We start from the raw sequence: 26101 nt of genomic DNA on the forward strand, positions 1-26101 counted from the left end.
CCCTAGTGAATGTATCACTGGCTGTTTCATTTGAAACCAGCTAATACAAGGGACTCAAAAGATGTCTCAAACGAAACAGCCAATGGACCTTTCTATTACGCTGCTTTTACTGAATGGACACCAGCTGAGCTCACTGTCATTGTGACCTCTCAGCCACCCAGAGAAGCAGGAGGTACAAGTACAAAGATGGGGAGCCGCGTGGCCGCCTGTGCGCCAAGGACTGTGGGCCTCTTTGTATGAATGAGGGCCACAGACCAGAGGACTCAGTGGCTAAGTCCTTCCCCGGGGGCGAGTGAGTCCTCTGGTCTGTGGCCCTCATTTGAACAGCAGGTCTCATTGTCCCTTTCAATTCAGTCACACCCTGCAGCTCACCAGTTATATAAAGAGGAGCCAGCAAGAGGAATCTCAATTCATCACCATAGTTTAAAACTCAGAGATCAAATATGACATCCCCAAGACACGCAGTCAACGGTATCATCCCATATCACCAGAACAAACAAAGGCACCTCAACCTTTCAATGAAAGCAGCCGCCTACAGTCTGTTATTATGCAAAGAACGGAACCAGGCTCAATAAAGAACGGAGTAGAATATGAAAACCTTCTCCCACAGTATTACTGCCTATTTATAATTCACGGGAAAGTGAATTCTCAAAATAGCCTGTTCTTGAACTGACAGAAATAACTTTACTCTGAACGTTTAAAAAAAAAATCTGAATTGATAGTCTATGAAAAATGGCCGCTGCCCATGTTCACAGGCTCTGAGCAGGGGAGGTGCTCTCCTGTTCTCTTCTAGCAGCACAGAGTATGGTCATCTCGACCTTCACATCCATCATCACAAGGGTCCTGTTGGGGTAGCAGAGGAGACATCCAGCACTCGACCTTATCAAGTTTCACTGGGTTGGCACAGGAAGTCACTAGAGGGGAATGATGTGGAATCAGATCACGATATTCAAAAACTCCAATTATCCCTGGGAAATAAAATAATAGTATTTATTGCATAATTTTCTTTCCTCCGGGTTTTTGACAGAAGCACATGTGCATTCGTGCTCAGTTGCTTAGTCGTGTCCAACTCTTTGCGACCCCAAGGACTGTGGCCTACCAGGCTTCTCTGTCCATGGGATTCTCCAGGCAAGAATACTGAGTGGGTTGCCTGCCCTTCTCCAGGGGATCTTCCTGACTCAAGAATCAAACCTGCACCTCCTGTGCCTCCTGCATTGCAGAGGATTCTTTACCCACTGAGCCACCTGGAAAGCCCTTGACAGAAAATATCCTGTATCTTATTTGAAGTTTTTGGAAAAGGGAGACTGAAGCATTCTGTTTGCATACAAAGTCCAACAACACGACAGGAGCTTGTGAAATATACTCACCCCGGTGCTCACATTCCCACTATTAACACAGCCAGCCAGACAAGGGTTAAAGTATGTAATTCCATCCGATCCACAGACTGGCTCATACTCATGTGTTTTACAACCACAGTTAACATTGCAGCTTCCTGTCAGATTCCTATGTGGCATGGTCAGAGAAGGTCTAAGAGAGAAAAGCAGATCATGAGCCATTAACATTTGCAAAATAAAATTCACAGGACAGTTCTTGATGTTAAGTAAGGTGTCTGTTTTAGAGAATATGTCCCCATGAAATCAAAGCCATGGTACCAGGAAGTAGCACCCTAGATAATTATTTTTGTGACTTTAAAACAGAACAGAAAGAAAACATTTTTCAATTTTCCCATACTACAGACTTAGTACATTTGTATCATATTATTTATCATGCCTCAATTCCACCGTCATCTTGGTAATCTGAGCTCAGTTCTAACCTTCATAGAACCTACTCACTCACTGCAGACACTTGGCTCTATATCGTAACAAATTGAGGCCTCAATTTCTTTAACTGTAAAATGGAAGAAATATTTTTGTGCCAAATTAATAATATTGTGATGAGGACACTAATATGGAATCCATCAATCAGGGCTATCAACACAAGTTCCTTTGACCAAAAGCCTTTGCTCTGAAATAAATTATCAAAGAAAGACAAGGGACTCTAGAATATCAAAAGAAGGTGTTTTTTTTTAAGACCATCAGGAATTAGAGCACTGGTTTGATTCAGACAACCAGAGAAGAACAATTAAACTCTCCTTCCCTCAAGAATGCCCAGATGTGGGACTTCCCTAGTGGTCCACTGGTTAAGAATCTGCCTGCCAGTGCATGGGACGTGGGTTTGATCCCTGGTCTGAGAAGATTCCACAAGCTGAGGGGCAACAAAGCCTGTGCGCCACAACTACTGAGTCTATGTGCCCTCGAGTCCATGCTCCTCAACAAGAGAAGCCACCACAATAGAAGCCCATACATGGCCACTAGAGGGTAGCCCCCCGCCCCCGAAACTAGAGAGCCCACACACAGCAGTGAAGACCAGGCCCTGCCAAAAGCGTTAAGAAAAGAATGAGCAGATGTGGACTCCCAGGCAAACACAATAGGTTCTATTTTCTCATGAGATCATGATTTCTGATTCAAAGAAATGATGCAATGTGGAAAACACAAATCAAATCAGTTCAGGCAAGAAACAGAAAAGGGCAAAAAAGTCAAGTAAGGATAGATAGGGCCAGAGGGAGAAGCAGAAGGAAATGGCTAAGGAATGGCAGAGGCCGGCAGGTGCCCAGAGGGAACCCGTGGAAGGATGAAGGGGCTCTGAGTGCTCACATCCAATGACCTCCTTCCTTTGCTTTCGAAGCCACCATTTTCAGGTGTCACTCATGAAATACTGTTCCTAAAGCCACATGGGCTGGAAATGGCAGATTTCATTCACCTGTCCCATTACTCATCATCCATTCATTCAACAGATATTTAAGAGTGTCAGTCATGTGCTAGGATTTACCTTTAATGACTATGTTCAGAAACCATTCATCCAGAAGCCTCCTTTGTTTGTTTGAAGGCTTTTCTCCTGTAGCCTCCCTCACACCTCAATAACTGAGTCATCAAATTTGAACAAAAGGAACAAACTCATAGCAATATTTAAACTTTATCAGGAAAGCCTTCCAAAGAGGGAAAAGTAAAATAAACTCTGGTCATTCCCATCCCTCCCCTGAAGTAATTTTTATCACAAGACTCATAATTATTGGGCTTCCCAGGTGGCGCTAGTGGTAAAAAACCTGCCTGCCAGTGCAGGAGACAGAAGAGACACAGGCTTGATCCCTGAGTCAAGAAGATGCCCTGGAGGAGGAAATGGCAACCCACGCCAGTATCCTTAGCTGGAGAGTCCCATGGGCAGAGGAGCCTAGTGGGCTATAGTCCATAGGGTTGCAAAGACTCAGACACAACTGAAGCAACTTAGCACTCGTAATTCTTATGTTCACAATACCATAACGCTTCATATTTTGAATCATACCATTTGACAGTTTGAATATACCTTTAAAAGGTGATTCTAAACCAGTAGTTCTCCACAGGGGCAATTTTGGCAGTGTCAGGAGACATTTTTGTTCATCAGAACAAAAGGGTGCTACTGACATCTAGTGGGTAGGGGCCAGGGCTGCTTCTAAACGTCCAGTAGGGGCCTTCCCTGGTGGTCCAGTGGTTAAGGCTTCACCTTCCAGTGCAGGGGTGGTGGGTTCGATCCCTGGTTGGGGAACTAAGATCCCACATGCCTTGGGATCAAAAACACCAAAGCATAAAACAGAAGCAATATTGTAACAAATTCAACAAAGACTTTAGAAATGGCCCACATCAAAGAAATCTTAAATATGTATATCAGTTCATTTCAGTTCAGTCACTCAGTCGTGTCCAACTCTTTGCGACCCCATGAACCACAGCACGCCAGGCCTCCCTGTCCATCACCAACTCCCAGAGTCCGCCCAAACCCATGTCCATTGAGTCAGTGATGCCATCCAACCATCTCATCCTCTGTCGACCCCTTCTCCTCCTGCCCTCAATCTAAATATATAGATATATATAAAGAGCCCAACGATACCCAGAACAGCCCTTGCCCCACAAGAAAGAATAAACTAACCCAAATCTCAGTACTGTATACAGATCTGAGAAACTCTGTTCTAGACCTATTTCCACATTTCATGGATGATGAAATGGATGTCCCAGGAGGCCAGGAAGCAGATGAGGCTGCTTCGTGCTATTTTAACTGGCATCACATAAAACATATTCTTTGTGCATTACTCTTCACTAGTTCTTCAAGAACCAAATTGCAAGCCATGATCAAATAAAAGGAATTTACATGCCTGCATGCATAGTCACTAAAAATGACAGGCTTCAAATACATACAATAGGGTTATTACTATGCCTATTTAGAAGTCACAAGGAATTTCTTATTAACAGCATGCTTTGTATTCATTTATGACAGCCACAGATTCCAAATACCTCTCCTTTGTGGGTATGTTCACTCAAGAGAAAGGAATCTAAAGAGAATGTCAACACACATGATGACAGGAAGGCAAAAGATTTCGTGAGTTCTGGAAACAAAGGCACACTCCCAGGTCACCCTTGGGTACACTTGCTCTTCTCTTGAGATCATGATGTCTGATACAAAGAAATGATGGAGTATCAAAAGTTTTAACAAAATCCAAAGAAACAACAAATATAAAAGCAGTGGGAAAGGCCATAGTGGCACAAAGAAAGAAAGATGCTGACACAGTTAATCCTTTACACGGCACTGATTAAAAAAATTATTTTTAAGAATAATACTGTCAGGCTTTCCTGGTAACTCAGAGGGTAAAGAATCTGCCTGCAATGCGGGAGACCTGGGTTTGATCCCTGGGTCAGGAAGATCCCCTGGAGAAGGGAATGGCAACCCACTCCAGTATTCTTGCCTGGAGAATTCCATGGACAGAGGAGCCTGGCAGGCTACAAAGGGGTAGCAAAGAGTCAGACACGACTGAGCGACTAACACTTTCACTTTCTTTCTGCCAATGCAGGAGACAAGAGTTTGATTACTGACCCGGGAAGATCCCACATGTTGTGGAGCAAGTAAGTCCGTCGGCCACAACTATTGAGCCTGTGCTCTACAGCCCAGGAGCCACAACCACTGAGCTGCTGCTGCTGCTACGTCACTTCAGTTGTGTCCCCCGTCCCTGGGATTCTCCAGACAAGAACACTGGAGTGGGTTGCCATTTCCTTCTCCGATGCATGAAAGTGAAAAGTGAAAGAGCCCCTACCAGCAAAGCCCGTGCTCCTCAACAAGAGAAGCTACAGCAATGAGACGCCCACACATCACAACCAGAGAGTAGCCCCTGCTCGGCACAACCAGAGAAAGCCCATGCAGAGCAATGAAGACCCTGCAGAGTCATAAATAAATTACTTTTAAAAAGAAAGAATAATAATGTCTTATTTCACTATAACTTAGGCTCCAGAAGACAGACTGGATTATAATAATAGTGCAAGTGTTGAAATCCGAGTCACACCAAGCAACCTCTTATTAGCTGAGCTGTGCCTGTCCTGGGAGAACACAATGCAGGATCCACACTCATCCTTGTGCAAAGGGACAGTATCACCTTTCCAGTAAACAAAAAATCTCCGACAAGTCACCCTTGCAAGCAAGAGGCTCATGTAAACTCAAGGTCCATGTAAGTGTTCTTTCCATGCCAGGAACAAGGACTCACTAACAAATGCCTTATAACTGCATGGTCCAAGCTGGAAACCTGAGTCACACATGACACATTACTATAAAAATCATGGAATAATAGAATTAGAGAGATGGGAGGAGTTCCTGAGGTTAACTAAGATAACTGACTAATTTCAAAGCCTAGGAAACTATGAGAGGTATAATGACATGCCCTACCTTCATTGAAGCTTTAAGAAAACTAGCCTTAAGAAAACTAGCCACAGGGAGACTAAAATGAACAAAAAACAGGAAAGAAGAGCAAGTGTGCTGCCTAATCTTCATTAAATCAACTGCTTAAGGATCGATGCTTATTTACAGTAATATACAACAATAAATGTCTTCCCAGGTGGCTCAGGGGTAAAGAATCTGCCTGCCTGTACAGGAGATGCCAGAGACATGGGTTCAATCCCTGGGTCAGGAAGATTCCCTGGAGAAGAAAATGGCAATCCACTCCAGTATTCTTGCCTGAAAAATTCCATGGACAGAGGAGCTTGGCAGGCTATATAGTCCATGAGGTCACAAAGAGTCATTCATGACCAAGCGACTGAGCACACACATACAACAATAAAACAGACAGTGACTTAATGTAAGCAGCGGGCCAAGGAGAAAAGGAAAGACATACCCATATGAATTCAGAGTTCCAAAGAATAGCAAGAAGAAACAAGAAAGCCTTCCTAAGTGATCAGTGCAAGAAATAGAGAGGGAAAAAAGAATGGTAAAGACTAGAGATATCTTCAAGGAAATTAGAGACACCAAGGGAACATTTCATGCAAAGATGTGCACAATAAAGGACAGAAATGGTATGGACCTAACAAAGGCAGAAGGTATTAAAAACAGGTGGCAAGAATACACAGAAGAACTATACAAAAAAAAAAAAAAAAAACATCATGACCCAGATAATCATGATGGTCTGATCACTCACCTAGAGCCAGACAGTCTGGAGTCCAAAGTCAAGTGAACTCAGGAAGAATCACTATGAACAAGGCTTGTGAAGGTGATGGAATTCCAGCTGAGCTATTTCAAATCCTACAAGACGATGCTGTGAAAGTGCTGCAACTCAATATGCCAGCAAATTTGGAAAACTCAGCAGTGACCACAGGACTGGAAAAGGTCAGTTTTCATTTCAATCCCCAAAAAAAGCAATGTCAGGAATGTTCAAACTACCACACAATTGCACTCATTTCACACTCCAGCAAAGTAATGCTCAAAATTCTCCAAGCCAGGCTTCAACACTATGTGAACTGAGAACTTCCAGATGTTCAAGCTGAATTTAGAAAAGGCAGAGGAATCAGAGATCAGTTGCCAACATCCGTTGGATCCAAGAAAAAGCAGGAGAGCTCCAGAAAAAACATCTACTTCTGCTTCTTTGACTATGCCAAAGCCTTTGACTGTGTGGATCACAATGAATTCTGCCTCTTGAGAAACCTGTATGCACATCAAGAAGCAACAGTTAGAACCAGACATGGAACAACAGACTGGTTCCAAACTGGGAAAGGAGTACGTCAAGGCTGTATATTGTCATCCTGCTTGTTTAACTTATATGCAGGGTACATCATGTGAAATGTTGGGCTGGATGAAACACAAGCTGGAATCAAGATTGCCGGGAGAAATATCAGTAACTCAGATGACACCACCCTTAAGGCAGAAAGCGAAGAGGAACTAAAGAACTTCTTGATAAAGATGAAAAAGAGAGTAAAAAATTTGGATTAAAACTCAACATTCAAAAAAACAAGATCATGGCATCTGGTTCCATCACTTCATGGCAAATGGATGGGGAAACAATGAAAACAATGACAGACTATTTTCTTGGGTTCCAAAATCACTGCAGATGGTAACTGCAGCCACGAAATTAAAAGATTCTTGCTCCTTGGAAGAAAAGCTATGATAAAGCTAAACAGCACATTAAAAAGCAGAGACATCACTTTGCCAACAAAGGCCATCTAGTCAAAGCTACGGTTTTTCCGTAGTCATGAATGGATGTGAGAGTTCGACCATTAAGAAGGCTGAGCACCAAAGAATTGATGCTTTTGAACTGTGGTGTTGGAGAAAACACTTAAGAGTCCCTTGGACTGCAATGAGATCAAATCAGTCAATCCTAAAGGACATCAATCCTGACTATTCATTGGAAGGACTGATGATGAAGCTGAAGCTCCAGTACGCTGGCCACCTGATGTGAAGAGTTGACTCATTGGAAAAGACCCTGATGCTGGGAAAGATTGAAGGCAGAAGAGAAGGGGATGACAGAGATGAGATGGATGGATGGCATAACTGACTCAATGGACGTGAGTTTAAGCAAGCTTCGGGCGATGGTGAAGGACAGGGTAGCCTGGCGTGCTGCAGTCCATGAGTCCATAAGGGTGGTGTCATCTGAGTTACTGATATTTCTCCTGGCAATCTTGATTCCAGCTTGTGTTTCATCCAGCCTGGCATTTCACATGATGTACCCTGCATATAAGTCAAACAAGCAGGATGACAACATACAGCCTGAGTGACTGAACAACGACAGATCTGTGTAAGTGGCCACACTTTAGCTTGAGTGTTCTGCTCCTTCTTCTTCCTCTACTGTGGCTTTCCTGGCACTTAGTTCTCACTGTGCCTAAGCGTTAGAGTCAGAGGGAGCTGGTTTAGGGAACTCCCTGGCGGTCCAGTGTTAGGACCACTGTACCTTTGCTGCTGAAGACAGGTTTAATCCCTGGTCAGGGAACTAAGATCTCACAAGCTGTGTGGCAAGACCAAAATATAAGAGTTGGTTCAACTCCATATCCACAATTCTCAAGCACCACAAACAAATCTAGAGAAATTTCATTTGTGTAATAGAGATCAGGCTATCCAAATGCCAGGGTTCTTGGGGAAGATTAGATGAGTAAATAGATGTCCAGGGTCCAGCATGTTCCTAGCATATAACAGGCACTGAGATGTTGGTGTGCTTTCTTTATCCAGACAGGGCAGAAGCCAGAAGGAATAAAAGTAGCACAAAGAGTACAAAAGGCCTTCGTGATGATTTTCTTTTCAAAAAAAAGATGTCATTTTCTTATATACTCCTACAGAGAAATGTTGGAAAACTGGATGCAGATCCAGTTTCCTGCGTAACATTTAGTAACTCTGTGTGTGTGTGTGTGTGTGTGTGTGTGCGCGTGTGGGCACGCACGCAAGAGCTCAGTCTTGTCTGACTCTTCGCAACCCCATGGCCTGTAGCCCACCAAGCTCCTCTATTCATGGAATTTTTCCAGGCACAAATACTGGAGTGGGTTGTCATTTCTTACTCCAGGGGATCTTCCCAACCCAAGAATAGAACCCACATCTCTTGTGACTCCTGTGTTGGCAGGCGCATTCTTTACCAATGGACCACCTGACCCTTGGGCCAAACCTAACAGTCAACGGCTGTCAATGCCCCTCATGCCTACAAGAGGCAAAAGAGACATAATCAACACAGAAGAAAATGAGATAATCCACATGGATAGCTTATACTTCCCCGAGAACTATAGTCATAAAAGTTACCATTTCTGTACCCAGTCATTCTTTTTATTGTTAAAGCTTCTTTTAGCTTCGTAGTTAACAAATTCAAACCAGGTGTAACTACAAATTTACATATAAAACACTACATCTTATACAAACCATCTCTTTAAATCCAGAATCATTTTTAATAAAATGATGTATCCTCTGTATAATGTTTTGAAATGCCTTTATTTTTAAAGTAATACATATTCATTGCAGAAATTTTGGAAAATACAAAAGGACTGAAAGACGAAATTAAACTCACACAGTTATGCTATAATCCAGAAACAGCCACCATTATGTACTTAGCATATTACTTTCTTTCACTGTTTTTTCAGTTGGCATACAAATTAATGCTAATAACATATTGTTATCATTATTTCAGAGTCTTCTAAATTCTGTTTTTCCTGCTAACATTACATGATAAACATTCTCTATTGACTATGTTAATATGAGATTATAAATGGCAAATTTAGTCCTGAGTTTATTAATAGTCATAGGTTCAAGGTTTAGTGTGCTTAAACAGATATTATATAGTTTTAAAGAGTTCCTATGATATCTTTAGATCTCAGTCACAAAATTTAAAAACTCACTGGAAAGAAAATCTGCTCTATTTTTTACCCTCTTGATACTCTTAAAATGAAAACAAATTTGGTTTGTATCTCCCAAGTAGAGCCAAAAATAGATAAAATCGTATACTTGCAGCTAGAAATTAACTGTAAGTCTAATAATAGAAGTAGCCAAGATAACCATAAATACATATACCTATACACAGACATATATAAGATCCTTTAAGTAAACTGTTCTCTATTTTTGAGGAATTTCCTTTAAAATTAGTTATAATAGATAAAAGATCTGGAATGGCACCCCCAAAAAAAGCAATAGAAAAAAAAAAAACTTTAGAGCATTAAACTGTCTGAATGGCTTAATTAAGAGAGATCAGGAATGCGCTGACTAGAAATGCTAGTCACTCAAGGGCTGGTAGTAGAATAATACTATCTAAATAGTGGCAGTGTGTTGAATATGCTCCTTTGTGCTATACAGTGGGACCTTGTCATTTATCCATTCTGTACAAGATCGTTTGCATCTGCTAATCCTTAACTCCCCGTCCTTCCCTCCCCCACCACCTCCCCCTTAGCTACCACAAGTCTATTCTCTATGCTGATTCAATATCCGGTGATAAACCATAATGGAAAGGAATGCTTTTAAAAACGTTTATAGGTGTGTAGGGAGAAGGCAATGGCACCCCACTCCAGTACTCTTGCCTGGAAAATCCCATGGACGGAAGAGCCTGGTAGGCTGCAGTCCATGGGGTCGCTAAGAGTTGGACACGACTGAGCGACTTCACTTTCACTTTTCACTTTCATGCATTGGAGGAGGAAATGGCAACCCACTCCAGTGTTCTTGCCTGGAGAATCCCAGGGACGGGCGGGGCCTGGTGGGCTGCAGTCTATGGGGTCGCACAGAGTCAGACACGACTGAAGTGACTTAGCTGTAGCAGCAGCATAGGTGTGTAAGTGAGTCACTTCGCTGTACAGCAGAGATTAGCACAACACTGTCAATCAACTATTCTCCAATTAAATAAGAATATTTAAAATAAATAGTGGCAGGATGGCAAGTTCAGGAGTGGTGACAAAGATGATGAAATATACCTTTCACCAAAGGTCTGAATTAACAGACTGTATTTAATATCTATAGTCTTAACCTCGGCACAATGAAACTATATTAAGAGAAGTAACTTCAGAATACCCCAAACCCTGAGATTTTGGACCTGTGGACAGGTAGACACACTCCAGCCAACAGTCACTACTGAACTCAGAAAATAGAAAATGCTTCTTCATCATGTCATAACTCAAGAAATCATCCCTAGAAAAATTCTGGCCTGGTAACTCAAGTCTCAAAATCAGAAGATGATATAATAGACTTTAGTTTAAGTTCAAAAAGATGACACTGACAGATGAAAGATACTAAAGCAAGAATTATTAAGTGATTTATCAGACTTAGTACTGTTGAAAAATTTTGTACATGGACATCAGACTTAACCTCACTTGAATACATTTTTGAAGGTAAAGAGCAAGTAACTCACATTATACAATGTGTTTATATAAAGTATTGCTTTGGAGTAGGAAATGGTAACCCACTCCAGTATTCTTGCCTAGAGAACTCCATGGACAGAGGAACCTGGTGGGCTATAGCTCATGGGGTCGCAAAGAGTCCAACATGACTGAGTGACTGAGCACACACACACAAAGTATTGCTTAAGCTACAGTTTTCACTCTTTTGGCTACAAAATGACTAGGACACACCTGTGTGAAACACAGTTCAGTGACACAGAGGGAAAGCAAACCCCATTTTTTAATTAAAACTGCAGGGAAATTTTGTGTGCTGGGGAAGCAGATGTAATTACTTGAGTTAGAAGTGGGCCAGGATACTATCTAGAGCTACTAGGATCTTTCACGATGAAAAATCATCACACTCTCAAATCTGAATTTTTTTTTTTTACCTTCAATTTTGCCTTCTTGGGGTTAGAACACTTTTGCAAGAATACTGGAATGGGTTGCCAGTCCCTTCTCCAGGGGATCTTCCTAACCCAGGGAGTGAACCCGAATGCTCCTACTTGGCAGGCAGGTTCTTTACCACTGAGCTACTAGGGAATCCCCTTGTAAAGACACTTCTCTCTAAATTCAGAAGATAAAGGAAATTGGAGACCTGATGTTTTGTGTGGTGGGAGGGATTGTCCAGGGCCATTTAGTCAAGTGGGCATGCCTCCTTTTGGCATCATCAACATTAGAGCTTATTCATCTTGCTTTATTGAAATGTGGTTTCCACTGATTAGTAACTCCATATTTCCCCCTCACCCAGACCCTGGCAACTGCTATTCTGCGTTTTCATTCTATGAATTTAACTATTTTAGATACTTCCTGTAGTGGAATTGCACAATATTTGTCTCTCCGATCCTTTATTTCACTTAGCATAATGTACTCAAGATTCATCCATTTTGTTGCATATTACAGAATTTGATTTTAAAGGCCGAATCGTTCTCCATTATATGTATATGACATTTATATATTATAAATATTTATATGACATTTTATTCATCCACTGATGGGCCATTGAGGTTGTCTCTACATCTTGGCTATCAAATCTGAATTTTCTAAGGGAACCACTAATAACACATCAGGTTCATTCTACAAAAAAACAAACAAACAAACAAACGAAACAGTGACTCCATTTAGGCTCAACAGGAAAAGTTCATCCTCCTAAAACATCCCAGCTGCATCCCAGGAACTTAGGTATCTCTTGAGTACTTGATGCTAATTCAAAGCTGGGTTAGTCATTCACTACTTTAATGTCAGAAAATTCACCATGTTGGTGAGCCTGGATCTTGTCATACAAACCTTAGTAAGCGGAATTGGCTTTTTATATTGTGCTTCCTTGTTTATGTTTCTTTTCTTCTTTCTGGACAGTTTAATAAGCAAAAATATCACATTCAAAATCCAAATCCTAGCTGTATCATTTTCTAGTTGTGTGACTTTAAGCAAGTTATTTCATCCCTCTGAATCCCTTTCTCCTCATATTTAAAATGAGAAAAATAACATCAAAGAATTATTTAACAATTGCTTATTATTGTAGGTTTTATTCCATTTTAGAGTCTCAATAATTCTAAGAGATCGTTACTAATATTAGCCCACCTTAATTATGAGGAAATTGAGGTACAGAGAGGTTAAGGAATTTGCCAAGTACCTTATTCAATCTTCAGAGCAATTCAACAGTGTTAATACTATCCATATCCTCACTCTGCAGACGTGGAAACCAAGCACAGAGATGATTAACTAATCTGCCATCCTCACACAGTGAGGGTGCGGCAAGGCCATGGAGTCGCACACTACTGACAGAAATGGATGCGTTCTCTACAGTTTTCTGAGTAAAGAGGTGATGTGTGCACTTAGATATGTGCCTACATGAAATACAAAGTGTAAAACAGCACCTCAGCGTACTGCTCAGAAAGGACAAAAACTCTAAAACAGATAATCTGGGTTTCATTCTGTTCCACTCATTATTAACTGACGACTTTGGGCAAATCATTGACACTCTAAGCCTTTAACTGAAAGGCGGCTAATAACATATACAGCAAGGTGATGTTGTAAGCAGTGGATATAAAAGATATGTACAACTGCCAATCACCATACCTGAGCCCAACAGGTGTCTAACAAGGGCTCCTCTCTTCACTGCCACTCCCTTCATCTCTCTCTTTATCAGCTTTAAAGGAGAAAAATCCCACATGCAAGCTCAAAATCAAGCACAGCTGTTTTTACTAGGCAGGCCAACCATGTCCTGATGAACATGTTGTGCACTGCACAAAAGCACCCAGCCAAGGAGCAAGGAGAGGTTGAAATGTAGCCCATTCCCTGTATGGAGAAAGGGCCCCATGATTCTTCACACAAAGCCTCTGAAAGTGTCAAACCTGTGCAGCTGTACCATCCATTCAACTTTAATTCTCTTCCTAGAAGTATTTGGGGAACCAGAGGAATTCTCCAAGGAAACTGGGGTTTTCTTTCACCAATTTAATAAATTTTGATGAAGTCAGGCTGCAAATACTAGAATGAATGGACCCTTGCAGCAACCCCTGGCACTCTAATCAAGTTTCTCTTTGTTGAATAAGATTAAATGAAAAGAAGTATACCATAAGTCATGGATTTAGATAATTACAATGTTTATTTACATCTTACTAATTTCAGCATCACTATTTAAGTACTGTCCCAGCACAAAGGTAGGTGCCAGACATTCATTAATCTTTCAAAAAGGAAAAAAAAAAAAGTTGCTTTGCATAATCTTGAAAGGAAGGGAGTAAAGCCAAGAAACTAACTTTTTTTCAACATATACTAAGTGGTGGATTCTGGGAAATATCTTCCTGTACATAATCCTCAAAATCAAAGCTACAAACATTTGTTTATAATATTTAAATGATTCAAAACTGGAGGTTGAGGATGGAGGAAGGAAACATTGACTTTCATTTGTTACACTTCTGCAGTATTTTAATTCTTTCAATCACATGTATTTTACTTTATGCTTACAACCAGGTATGAATGACATTAATTCCATTTTATATATGAGGAAACCAAGAGTCAACAATATTAGATTATTTTTTACAATGTCACACAGCTAGGAAATGATGGCACAAGTACTTGCCTTTGAAAATAAGACTACCTTTGACCAAGGAACGAGAGGGGAGACAAATTCAAGGAATTCTTCCTTGGGATCTCAGTTTTCTCACTAATAAGGCACACTGGGTTGTCTGACAAGAAAAAGAAGGTAAGGTTAAGGTAAAAAAATTGAAGAAAGAAATTTTTAAAGATGGAACCACCAATATGGAACATATAGGAGAGGAAGCTGACTAGGGCCAAGTAAATGGATTGCTCAGCAAAGATGAGGGCCTGCTAAGAATGGAACTCATCAATTTGTAATGGAGCCAATCAGCACAATTATATAATTTTTTTCCCAGTAGTGCTGGGGAGTCCAGAATCAGTTAATTCAGGATTGGCAAGACTAATGTGGGTTTAAGCAAAAGCTTTAGAAGTCTTGAGGGGACTTGCAATTTAAAAGCAGATAAGACACGGAATCTGCCTTCTATCTCTTCCGAGAAAGCACTTAAAAGTAAGTATGATGAAAAAGGATCGAGCTTGCAAAGAGAAATGGAAAGAGTGACACCAGACTCTGTGAAAATATCAAGTGGATAAGCAAAGGGGCATGTGAAATGAGCAGATACCACCTTGGAGAGAAGCCAGCCTGCCCCATGGAATCTCTACAAAGCTCTGAACCCAAATCCAACAGCAGCCAAAAGTGACCACAAAGCTCAAAACAATGGGACTCAGTAGAGATCCGAGGGAAAGAAACTGAATCAGTGGGCCTTTCTATTCTCATACCCACATGCCTTCAGAGCTCTGAAATTCATCGAAAAGCTCTTCTTCAAAAGAAATAGGAAAAAATGTTAAGAGCTAAGCTTCTACCTTAGATATAGACAACCCAGAATAAAATTCCCTCATTCTTGCATGAAAGGAGGTGAGGAAGAGAAGGGGACATATAACCTGAATGATGCTAGATGAGTCTTGTCAACCTGTAAAACCTAGAGTAAACAAACAGAAAAATTGATATTTAAAATTAAATGATAAAATATAAGAAAAAGAAACAAAGTTTAAAAATTGGAATTATATGCACAGAGATCTGAGAAGATATTACTCTTGTTAAAATAATATCAGGATGTTATGAAAAGGGAACACTCACAATACAACAATGAGAAAAAATATTCTCAAAATGTTAAGTTTACATAAAAAATAAAAATCAGGTTTGGAGAAATATCATAGAAAACAGCATATGAAATATGAGAGAACAAATTAAACATACAGGCAACCAGTCTATAAGTTCCAACATCTGAATAATAGATTCCCTGGAAAACATGGGGAAAATGAAGAGCAGAGAATGAGTTAAAGATATTGATGAAAATCTACCTGAGGTAAAAAAATTAAAAAGACATACGTGTTAGATTAGAAGAGTTCCAGGATTATCTAATACAGTGAATGAACAAAGCCCTAGGCCAAGACATCCATGCATCCATGCATCCATCCACTCACTCATACAACAAACGCTGCGGCAGATGCTTTTTTTTTAGTGACAGTCGTTCAGTCACATCCAACTCTTTGCAACCCCACGGACTATACATCCATGAAATTCTCCAGGCCAGAATGCTGGAGTGGGTAGCCATTCCCTTCTCAAGGGGATCTTCCCAACCCATGGATTGAACCTAGGACTCTAGCATTGTAGGCAGATTCTTTACCAGCTGAGCTGCCAGGGAAGCCCTGTTGTAGAATGAGGCTGCAAATGTTATGTAGGCAACTATAGTAACTGTTCTCAAGGAGCTAATATTTTAGAGAAAAAAAGACAACAGTAAAGCAAGTAAACAAGAGAATTTCAGACAGTGGCAAATGCTATGAGGAAACTAAAGAGAGGCGATATGATAAAGGATGAGGGGGGAGTGAGCTCCTTAGATTGGACAGAGAGGGAAAGTCTCTCTGAGAATGTGACATTCTCAAGACAAAACTACAGGGTAGAGCATTCCTTATGAAATTTCAAAGCACCTTGAATGAAAAATATCCTCAAAACTTCCAAACAAAAGCTGGTCACAGAGAGATGAGAACTTGAATTGAAATTAAATGTGTTAAGTACCCCTGCAGCATTAAATGACAGATAATAGGCTTCCTGTCCCTGGTGGTACAGTGGATAAGAATCCACCTGCCAAGGCAGGGGACATGGGTTCAATCCTTGGTCTGGGAAGATCCCACATGCCAAGGACAATTAAAGCCCATGAGCAGCAAGTACTGAGTCCATGCGCCCTAGAGCCTGTGCTCTGCAACAAGAGAAGCCACCACAATGAGAAGCCTGTGTGCCTCAACGAAGAGTAGTCCTTGCTCACCGCAACTAGAGAAAGCCCACTTGCAGCAAAAAAGACCCAGCGCAACTCAAAAATAAGCAAATAAATAAAAATGTTAGATGACCAAACAATGGTTTCAGAGTTCTCAGAAAAAATATATTTAACCTGTAATTCTATACCCACTCTAACTACCATTTAAATGTGAAAGAATAATAAAGACATTTTAATAAACGTACGGATTGAGAAAGCTTTTCTTACCATGAACCCTTCCCTAGGAAGTTATCCAAGGACTTTTTTCTGGCAGAAAGAAGAGTTAACAAAGAAATAACTACATAGACAACCACCAGTGGGTACAACTGAGATCTGTGAAAGGAAGTTCATGGAAATAAGTTATGCAAAAGAGCATTCAGTCCAACTGAAACAAGATTATGGAGAGTTTCTGGAAAAAGAAGGATTTAATAAACCAGAAAGTATAATTGAGAACTTATATACACAGGCAAGATGAAGGTCCTTAGTAGGAGAAAGAACAGGCCTTTGGAACTCAAAGACAAACAACACAAGAAATTCATGGTCCAAATATGATACAGTTTTAAGCAGGTTCCCTTTCCTAACCTACTTAGTAGATGACTACTTCTTCCTCCATCCCTCTATTTTCTGGGGGAAATGAACCAATCTCTGTACTTAAGAGCACCACATGAAGGAGCCTTTTGGTGAGATGCTTTGATCATGATAGAGGAATTCAAAAAAATTCATTTGCAAAATGAACAGTAGGTCCTGGGCCTCTTCCAGTCACCACCTCACCCCCAGCTCTAGAATGCCCAGCAGCTGGGTTTACAACCCTGAACCCACCACAACACAGCCCCAGCCAAGAGATAGGGGAATCCTTCTCTTGAGGAGTTGAAGCACCTCAGAAGTAAGACTTTAGGTTCTGACAGCGAACACCACAGTGAAAATGCCAGCTGTCTCCCTGCAGGTACCGTATGGTGAGATCCACCAAATGACAAGCTCTACCTTCAGACACAGAGCCCTAATTCTCAGCTTTTTAAATTCACACTTTTTAATACTGAGAGAAAGCTCAGGCTGACTTGAAATTAGAGGGAAACTTTCAATAGAAGGGAGACAGCAAAATAGAAAGCAGGTACTCAGAGGATACAGACAATTCAGGAAGGAAAAGAAACTCTAAATAATATTGCAGAAATAGGAGAAGCTACCCCATCCATGAAGCAAGAAGACTAGGAGCAGGGAAGAATCACAAATCAAGAGAGAACTGTAGAAACCAAAAACCACAATAGCTTTAAAAAAGAATTCAGCAGAAGGCTGGGAAAAGAAAGTTGAAGATATCTTTCCCCAAAAATAGGACCAAAATTAGATATAAAATAGATTGTAAAGACTAAGAAAATGACAGAATCAGTGAAGGAGCAAAAAAAAAAAAAAAAAGAGGAAAAAAAAATGTGGGGGAGAAAATATCAACACTGAATTTTTTTTTAAAGTTTAAAATGGAAATGAAAAACATAATCTCCAGACATTTAAAGTTCATCAAGTGCTTAGAGGAAAAAAAAAGACTCACCCCATAGTGTATCATGGTGAAATTTGGGAATACTGGAAATAAACAGAAACTTCCAGGAAGGAAAAGTAAGACACATACAAAGGACTGGGAAAAAGGAAGGCCAGAATTCCCACAACAGGATTAGACAACAATGGAATGAAAACTTTAAATTTTTTAGTGAAAGTGATTTATCCAATCCAAAATTCTTTACCTAGCCAATTTGGTAATAAAATGTAATTTTTTTTAAAAAGGCTATTTCATGAAAAAAATCTCAAAAAAAGTAACCACCTTTACAGGCTTCCTATAGCCACTGGAAGATGAGCTCTAATAAAATGAGGGAGTAAGACAAAAGAGAGACCTTCACAGATCCCAGAAAACCAAGGATCAGGACAGAGAGAAGCATCTAGGATTCCAGGAGATAGTGGGGCAGCAGTCCCAGAGAAATCCCATACAGATGACTCCAAGGGGTGGGGGGATGTATTCCTGAGTTCATCAGATGGGCAAAAAGTAATACTGAGATTTCTTGAGTCTTCAGAGGATATGGGAAGCTAGATTCAAATTCAAAGAAAACAAAGGAAATGAAAATAAAGTGATGATTTAATTCCAGGAAAATCACTGCTGTACAAAAGAGGAAATCTAATCATGATACAGTGCTTGAATCTCAGCTGCTAACAATACTGTCATAATCATACCATGAAAATATCAAAAAAGAATTTGAGAGCAACTTGGGAAGAAAATGCTAAACTTCTCACTTACCAAGACAGGAAGTCAAAAATAATGTCTCAATTTGGTTAATTTATACAGTATGCTTTAAAAATACAGAGGTAAATACCAGAAGAGATAGCTAAAAAGAATTTTAAATTATCATCCCTGGGAAGCAGGGTTAATCAGGAGACTGATGCGTTTTTCTTACTAATTTTTAAAATTCTATTTATGTTTGCCAATTGTAGTAAAAATAATTTGATGGAAATTATTCTTAATGTATAGTTCAGTTCAGTTCAGTCACTCAGTCACGTCCGACTCTTTGCAACCCCATGAACTGCAGCACGCCAGGCTTCCCTGTCCATCACCAACTCCTGGAGTTCACTCAAACTCACGTCCATCGAGTCAGTGATGCCATCCAGCCATCTCATCCTGTCGTCCCCTTCTCCTCCTGCCCCCAATCCCTCCCAGCATCAGAGTCTTTCCAATGAGTCAACTCTTCGCATGAGGTGGCCAAAGTACTGGAGTTTCAGCTTTAGCATCATTCCTTCTAAAGGACACCCAGGGCTGATGTCCTTCAGAATGGACTGGTTGGATCTCCTTGCAGTCCAAGGAACTCTCCAGAGTCTTCTCTAACACCACAGTTCAAAAGCATCAATTCTTCGGCGCTCAGCTTTCTTCACAGTCCAATTCTCACATCTATACATGACCACTGGAAAAACCATAGCCTTGACTAGACGGACCTTTGTTGGCAAAGTAATGTCTCTGCTTGATGTATTAGTGATGACTAATAACAATAGCTAACTTATCTCAGAGCACTTATTCTGTGCCAGAAGACCTGAGAGCTTTATATATGTTTCTTGTGTAATCCTTGCCTGTGATCATTAAGTCAATAGACCAAATGTCTGGGTCCCTGAAAAACACATGTGTTGAAAACTAATGCTCCAAGATGATGGTATTTGGAGTTGAGGTCTTTGGGAGGTGATTCAGTCATGAGGGTGGGGCTCTTACAAGTGGAATTAGTGCCCTTATAAAAAGGACCCTAGGGAGAAGCCTCACCCCCTCCACCATGTGAGGACACAGCGAAAGACAGCCATTTATCATTCAAGAAGCAGACCCTCACAAGACACTGAATCTACTAGCACCTTGATCTTGGACTTCCCAGCTCTGGAACTGTGAGAAATAAGTTCTTCTTGTTTCCAAGTCACCTAATCTATGGTGTTCACTTACAGCAGCCTGAACAGATGTGTAAGTCATACCTTGGTTTTGCCATCTGTAAAATCAGGATGATAATAGTATCTACCTAATTAGTGCCGCTGGTGAGGATAGATGAGTTAATATATATAAAGCATTTAGAATAATGCTTGACATGCAATAGTGTTAATATAAGGCTTAGCTATGCATTGAACATCATCAACATGATTATTGGCAGAGAAAGATCTCCAACCTATATTGTTACATTAAAAAAAAAATAAGCCCAGAAAAGTATGTTTAGGATGCTACTTTTTGGATATAAATCAGGGAACACTGACAAGACACATTCACAGTTTCTTATATAAGGAATATCCTTGAAATGATACACAAGAAATGAATTAAAGTGGTTCCCTGGTTTGTCTTTGGGGAGAAGTGGGATGGAGGACTTGAGGTACATTGTATTTTCATTGAACTTTGTTTTGAAATTATGTGAATGTATTACCTATTCAAATCTTTACATTAAAGAAGAAGAACAGTTTTCATTAAGCCAACAAGCCTTTCTTCCCCATGGACTGTGATCCAAATGCAATGGGAGATATGCCCAGGGTCCAAACAGACACACATAACTGAGAGACTGTGGTCTCTGCCCATCGGGGGTGCAGCACCACCAGGCCAGAGACAGAGACACAGTGAACCCTGCCCAAAGGACGGGCACAAGGTGGACCCAGGGATCCAAACAGCGCTGGGTTTTGCAATTGAATCACAACCAGGATGAGAGGAGACGGTTCTTCCAAGACACTTACCCTGTCGTGTAGGGGATGTTTATGCCCCCTAGATTGATACTTTCACATCCAACAATAAACAGGGTTGAAAAGCACAGTAAAGACACACCACTGCAGATCATTGCTAGTTTCGCGGATTCTCTTGCACCAAGCTTCAATTTTTTTATAATGTAGCCTCCCAGGACAATGCCAACACCGGCACTAGGGACAATTATGACGCCTGGAGAGAAGAAGGGAAGGACAGAATTAATTTGAAGTAATGTACACAATTTTGTTTTCTAAGTATTCTGTTTCTACTTACTTATTAGTGCTAAGGCAAAGAATTTTTTTAAATACTGTAATCAATAAATTTTCAATGTTTGTGATTTTATAGTACAGTTTACTTTCAACAAAGAATTCATATCTAGAATGTGAGCAAAACTTAAATGGCTCTTCACTAAGAAGGAAATTCTGCTGACCCATTAAGATATAAAGATGCTCATCCTCTTTCTCAGAGGGAAATACAAATTAAAGCCACAATGAAAGAATATGCCACGTTAACCATATTGGTGAAAATTGAAAAGTCTGACAATACCATATATAGGGATAAGATACAGAGCAATGGGTATGCTCTGCATGGCTGGTGGGATATAAATTGTGACAGATACTTTGCAAGACAGTTTGGCATTATCTGGTAGAGTTGAAGATACACACACCCTGTGACAGGCAAGTCCATTCCTAGATCTATACCCTGAAGAAACTCATGCACACAGGGACCAAAAGAAGTTTACAAGATATCTAAGCACCATAGTAGCTCCAAACTGGAAACAAGCCAAACATCCATTAATAAATACATTGCATGGAGTAAATTCATGTACTGAAATGCTGCTTTACAACAATAAAAATTAAGACAGGTAATTACATACCATTGCAATGAAGGGAGTAAAACACAACAAAAAACACAGCCTACCTGTATTTGTATAAAAAGCTCAAAAACAGGTAAAACTAAATGTTGGTTTAGAAATGAATATATAAGAAGCACAACTATGAAGAAAAGCCAGGAAGTAAACACTGCCATAAAAGCCAAGACGGTAAGGGGATGGATGGGATCCAGAATGGATACAGGAGCTCCTGGAGAACTGAAGATGCTCCTTCCCATGACCTGGGTAGTCGTTGCACAAGGGTTCACTTTATGATTATTCATTATCTCTAAGGATTTTTTTGAAGGATAGTCAATTCACAACATGATAATTTCAAGGCTACAGCAATGTGATTCAGTTATATGTGTACATAGAGATGGAGAAGGAAATGCCAACCCACCCCAGTATTCTTGCCTGAAAAATCCCTTGGAAGGAGGAACCTGGTAGGCTACAGTTCATGGAGAGATATAGATATATAGATTCTTTTTCATATTCTTTTCCATCATGGTTTTTTAGAGGATTTTTAATATGGTTCCCCCTATGCTATAGAGTAGGACTTTGTTGTTTATCTACTTTATATATACTAGTGTATATATGTTAAACCCAACCTCCTAATCTATCTCTCTCTGACTCTTTACCCTTTGGTAGCCATAAATCTGTTTGCTGTGTCTGTGAGTCTATTTCTGTTTTGTACATAACCTCATTTGATTCATATTAGTTTTGGCCGTGCCAGGCAGCATGCAGGAACTTACTTCCCAGACCAGGGACTGAACTCATGCTCTCTGCAGTGGGAGGACAAAACCTTAATCACTGGACTGCCAGGGAACTCCCTGTATCATATTTTAGACTCCACATACAAATTATTTAAGGTTTGATTAATGCACTTCTGTGTCCAAAATTAGTTATATTGTTTGCCCCAGGAAACTTACAATCTAAAAAAGAAACAAACAAAGCAAATTAAAGTATGATAGCCTGGCAACCCACTCTGGTATTCTTGCCTGGAGAATTCTATGGACAGAGAGTCTGGCAGGCTACAGTCCACAGGACTGCAAAGAATTGGACACGACTGAAGCAACTGAGGGCAAGCAGACACAAGACAATTATACCAAGGGCAGGGAGAAAACAGGGGAAGAAGCACCTGAGTCTTCCCTGGGAGAAATCAGGGAGGACTTCACAGAAGTGGCAGTATTTGAGCTGACACCCAGCGGATGAGACAGAATCTGCCCAATGTGCCAGCACAGAGAGAATATGCTAAGAGGCATAAGATAGCAGAATTGAGGATTCAGATTTCAAGCTATGGGACTGTGGAATGCAAGCTACTGGGGTAAGGCGGGGCATGGACAAGAGACTAAGCCCACATGGGTAAGGCCAAGCGAGACCACGAAGGATCATGGAGAGGAGCTCAGGGTGTATCTCTAGGCAACGGGAAGCCACCGAGGAAATCTGAGCCAGGGTTAGAGAGGATGGGAGGTGTGTGCAACAAAGATCACTGCTGTTGGAAAGATGCAGTCAACATCAGACACTTGGTCAGGAGCAAACTGCTAAGGTCCGTGTTAGCCACGGTCAGGACCCACACTGACAATCATGAGCTGCAGAGGGAACAGGGACACAAAGAAGGTGGCAAGGATCCAGAATACAAGGAGAAAAGGCATGGAGGAGCACAGATCAAAAGCCCCATGGTAGACATGCCAAGTGTGATGGGCCCGGGGACGAGCAGGGAGAAACGCCTCACACAGCGGTCCCTGTGCTGAGAGCCCAGGAAAAGCCGGCCCGGGGCATTCAGAACTGGTGGCAGAATCCATGGCATTTATGTGATGTTCCAAAAAGAGCACCTTCCTCTGTTCTACGGACTGAATAAAGTTGAAAGAGCAGAGGAAGATGAACCTTAATAGGAGAGCTCGTTAAGAGCTATTTTAAGGGCGCTGTGAAGGCCGAAGCCAGGCTGCAATGGGTTAAATCTTCAGTCGTGAGGATTTAGAGACTGGAATTCAAACACTTTGTAGAATTCAGACTCTAAAGGGAAAGGGGGCATGGGTTTAGAGTTAGAGTGAGGCCCTGAATATTCACTGCAAGGACTGATGCTGAAGCTGAAGCTCCAATACTTTGGTCACCTGATGCAAACAGCCAACTCATTGGAAAAGACATTGATGCTGAGAAAGATTGAGGGCGGGAGGAGAAGGGGACGACAGAGGATGAGATGGTCGGATGGCATCACCGACTCAATGGACCCGAGTCTGAGCAAACTTTGGGAGATGGCGAAGGACAGGGAAGCCTGGTGTGCTGCTAGTCCACGGGTCACAAAGAGTAACTGAGCAACAAGGCAGAGCTGGGGCTTGGGGAATTTTGCTTGTTTGTTACACATGCAGGGGACTTAAGCATAGTTATACGCTCACAAAGAGATTAAAAAGGAATGGCAAATTGAACAGGGAGGGAAAAGGTTATCTAATGCCAAGGCAAGGTCTATGAGAAGGAGAATACAGAATTAAAAGCACAAATGATCAGATTAGCCCTGGGGAGAGAGACACCCCTGCAACTAAACTGGGAATCAGATTCGGGAGGGGGGAGGGTGGGTGATACATCAGTGGGTGGGTGGTAGCTCCTCAAAAGCAGTTTTTCTGGTGCTGTTGTTATTTGGAAACATCATACAACACATGTTGTAATAAAACAACATGCAGAAATATAAAGGACCGAAACCCCACAGCTTATATTCTGGCATAGTTCACTCCATCTTTTTTTGGATGTTATTTTCCCCCTCAAGAATTGATAATGCGGACTTTCCTGGTGGCTAAGACCCTGCACTCCCAATGCAGGGGGCCCAGGTTCAATCCCTGGTCAGGGAACTAGATCCCAAATGTGGCAACTAAGACCTGGTGCAGCCAAATAAATAAATACTGAAAAAAATTTTAATAAAAAGAATTGATAACATGTGCAGATTCTTTAGGATGTTGTTGTTCAGTTCCTCAGTCGTGCCTGATCTCTGCGATCCCATGGACTGCAGCACACCAGGCTTCCCTGTCCTTCACCATCTCCAGGAGTTTGCTCAAACTCATGTCCATTGAATCGGTGATGCCATCCAACCATCTCATCCTCTGTTGTCCCCTTCTCCTCCTGCCTTCAATCTTTCCCAGCATCATCAGGGTCTTTTTCAATGAATCAGCTATATAGACTCTTTATCTATACATATACATACATATAGAGAGAGATATAGATATAGATAATACCTTTGGTTTGGGAAGAGCTATGGAGAACTTTAAATATAGCCAAAGGTTGGAATAACCACTGTGGGAAAGAGCGTGCTAAATAAGAATATGTACTTGGCTTTGCAAGTGGAGAATACTGTGGGTCCAGGTGACACAAGATTTCAGAAGTCTGCAGGTGCATCGATGTTCATGCTTTGATGGCTTGCTTCTGTATGGTCAACAGCCTTTGTGAAAGGCGGGTGGGGTGGGTATTAATAGATTCATCTAAAGTCTGAGCTTCGCATGAGTTGGCAGGAAAACAAAAACTGTGTTCATCTGACAATCCTCACCACAGTTGTGACTTTATAAAACTAGTAATGGCTGTTTCACAGATGGGGAAGTGACTGGCCCAACAGTGCACACACAGGGGAAGAAGGGACAGATGGAAACCGAGGTTTCTGCCTCCCAGCCCAGCTCAGCCTCCACAGCACCACAGCTGCTGCTCAGAACCAGCGGTACCTGGAATCTTGTAAGCAACCTGACTAGAGCTATGAGTTACTTACCAAACTTTCCTCCTTATTAAAGAACAGTAAAAATTACATCTACATGAATAAAAAGCTTTACCTTTAGAGTGCATCTGTCCACTAATAGAATTACTATTTTAGTTGAGCAATGTTTAATTTATAGATACCGTGCTAGACCCCAGGATGGCAACAAAACAAATCCCCACACTAACAGCTGAGTCATAATTTAAAGTGCAAGTCACTCAGTCGTGTCTGACTCTTTGTGACCCCATGGACTGACTATCAGTTCAGTTCAGTCGCTCAGTCATGTCCGACTCTTTGCGACCACATGAATTGCAGCACACCAGGCCTCCCTGTCCATCACCAACTCCTGGAGATCACTCAAACTCATGTCCATCGAGTTGGTGATGCCATCCAGCCATCTCATCCTCTGTCGTCCCCTTCTCCTCCTGCCCCCAATCCCTCCCAGCATCAGAGTCTTTTCCAATGAGTCAACTCTTCGCATGAGGTGGCCAAAGTACTGGAGTTTCAGCTTTAGCATCAGTCCTTACAATGAACATCCAGGACTGATTTCCTTTAGAATGGAGTGGTTGGATCTCCTTGTAGTCCAAGGGACTCTCAAGAGTCTTCTCCAACACCACAGCTCAAAAGCATCAATTCTTCGGTGCTCAGCTTTCTTCACAGTCCAACTCTCACATCTATACATGACCACTGGAAAAACCATAGCCTTGACTAGAAGGACTTTTGTTGGCAAAG

General features: G+C 41.2%; 1 protein-coding gene across 1 annotated transcript in view; it reads right to left on the minus strand.

The window, feature by feature from the left end:
• The window catches only part of SLCO5A1 (solute carrier organic anion transporter family, member 5A1), a 149948-nt gene that overhangs the window by 12309 nt on the left and 111538 nt on the right, over positions 1-26101 (minus strand). Inside the window, exons 5-6 of the mRNA XM_010848201.1 lie at positions 20765-20963; positions 1368-1527 (exon numbers count right to left, since the gene is read on the minus strand). Of these exons, the coding sequence (XP_010846503.1) occupies positions 1368-1527; positions 20765-20963 (359 nt within the window). The remainder of the gene's footprint in view (positions 1-1367; positions 1528-20764; positions 20964-26101) is intronic.

The sequence above is a fragment of the Bison bison genome, unplaced genomic scaffold, assembly GCF_000754665.1.
Source record: "Bison bison bison isolate TAMUID 2011002044 unplaced genomic scaffold, Bison_UMD1.0 scf7180017849896, whole genome shotgun sequence".
Classification (NCBI taxonomy): Eukaryota; Metazoa; Chordata; class Mammalia; order Artiodactyla; family Bovidae; genus Bison; species Bison bison.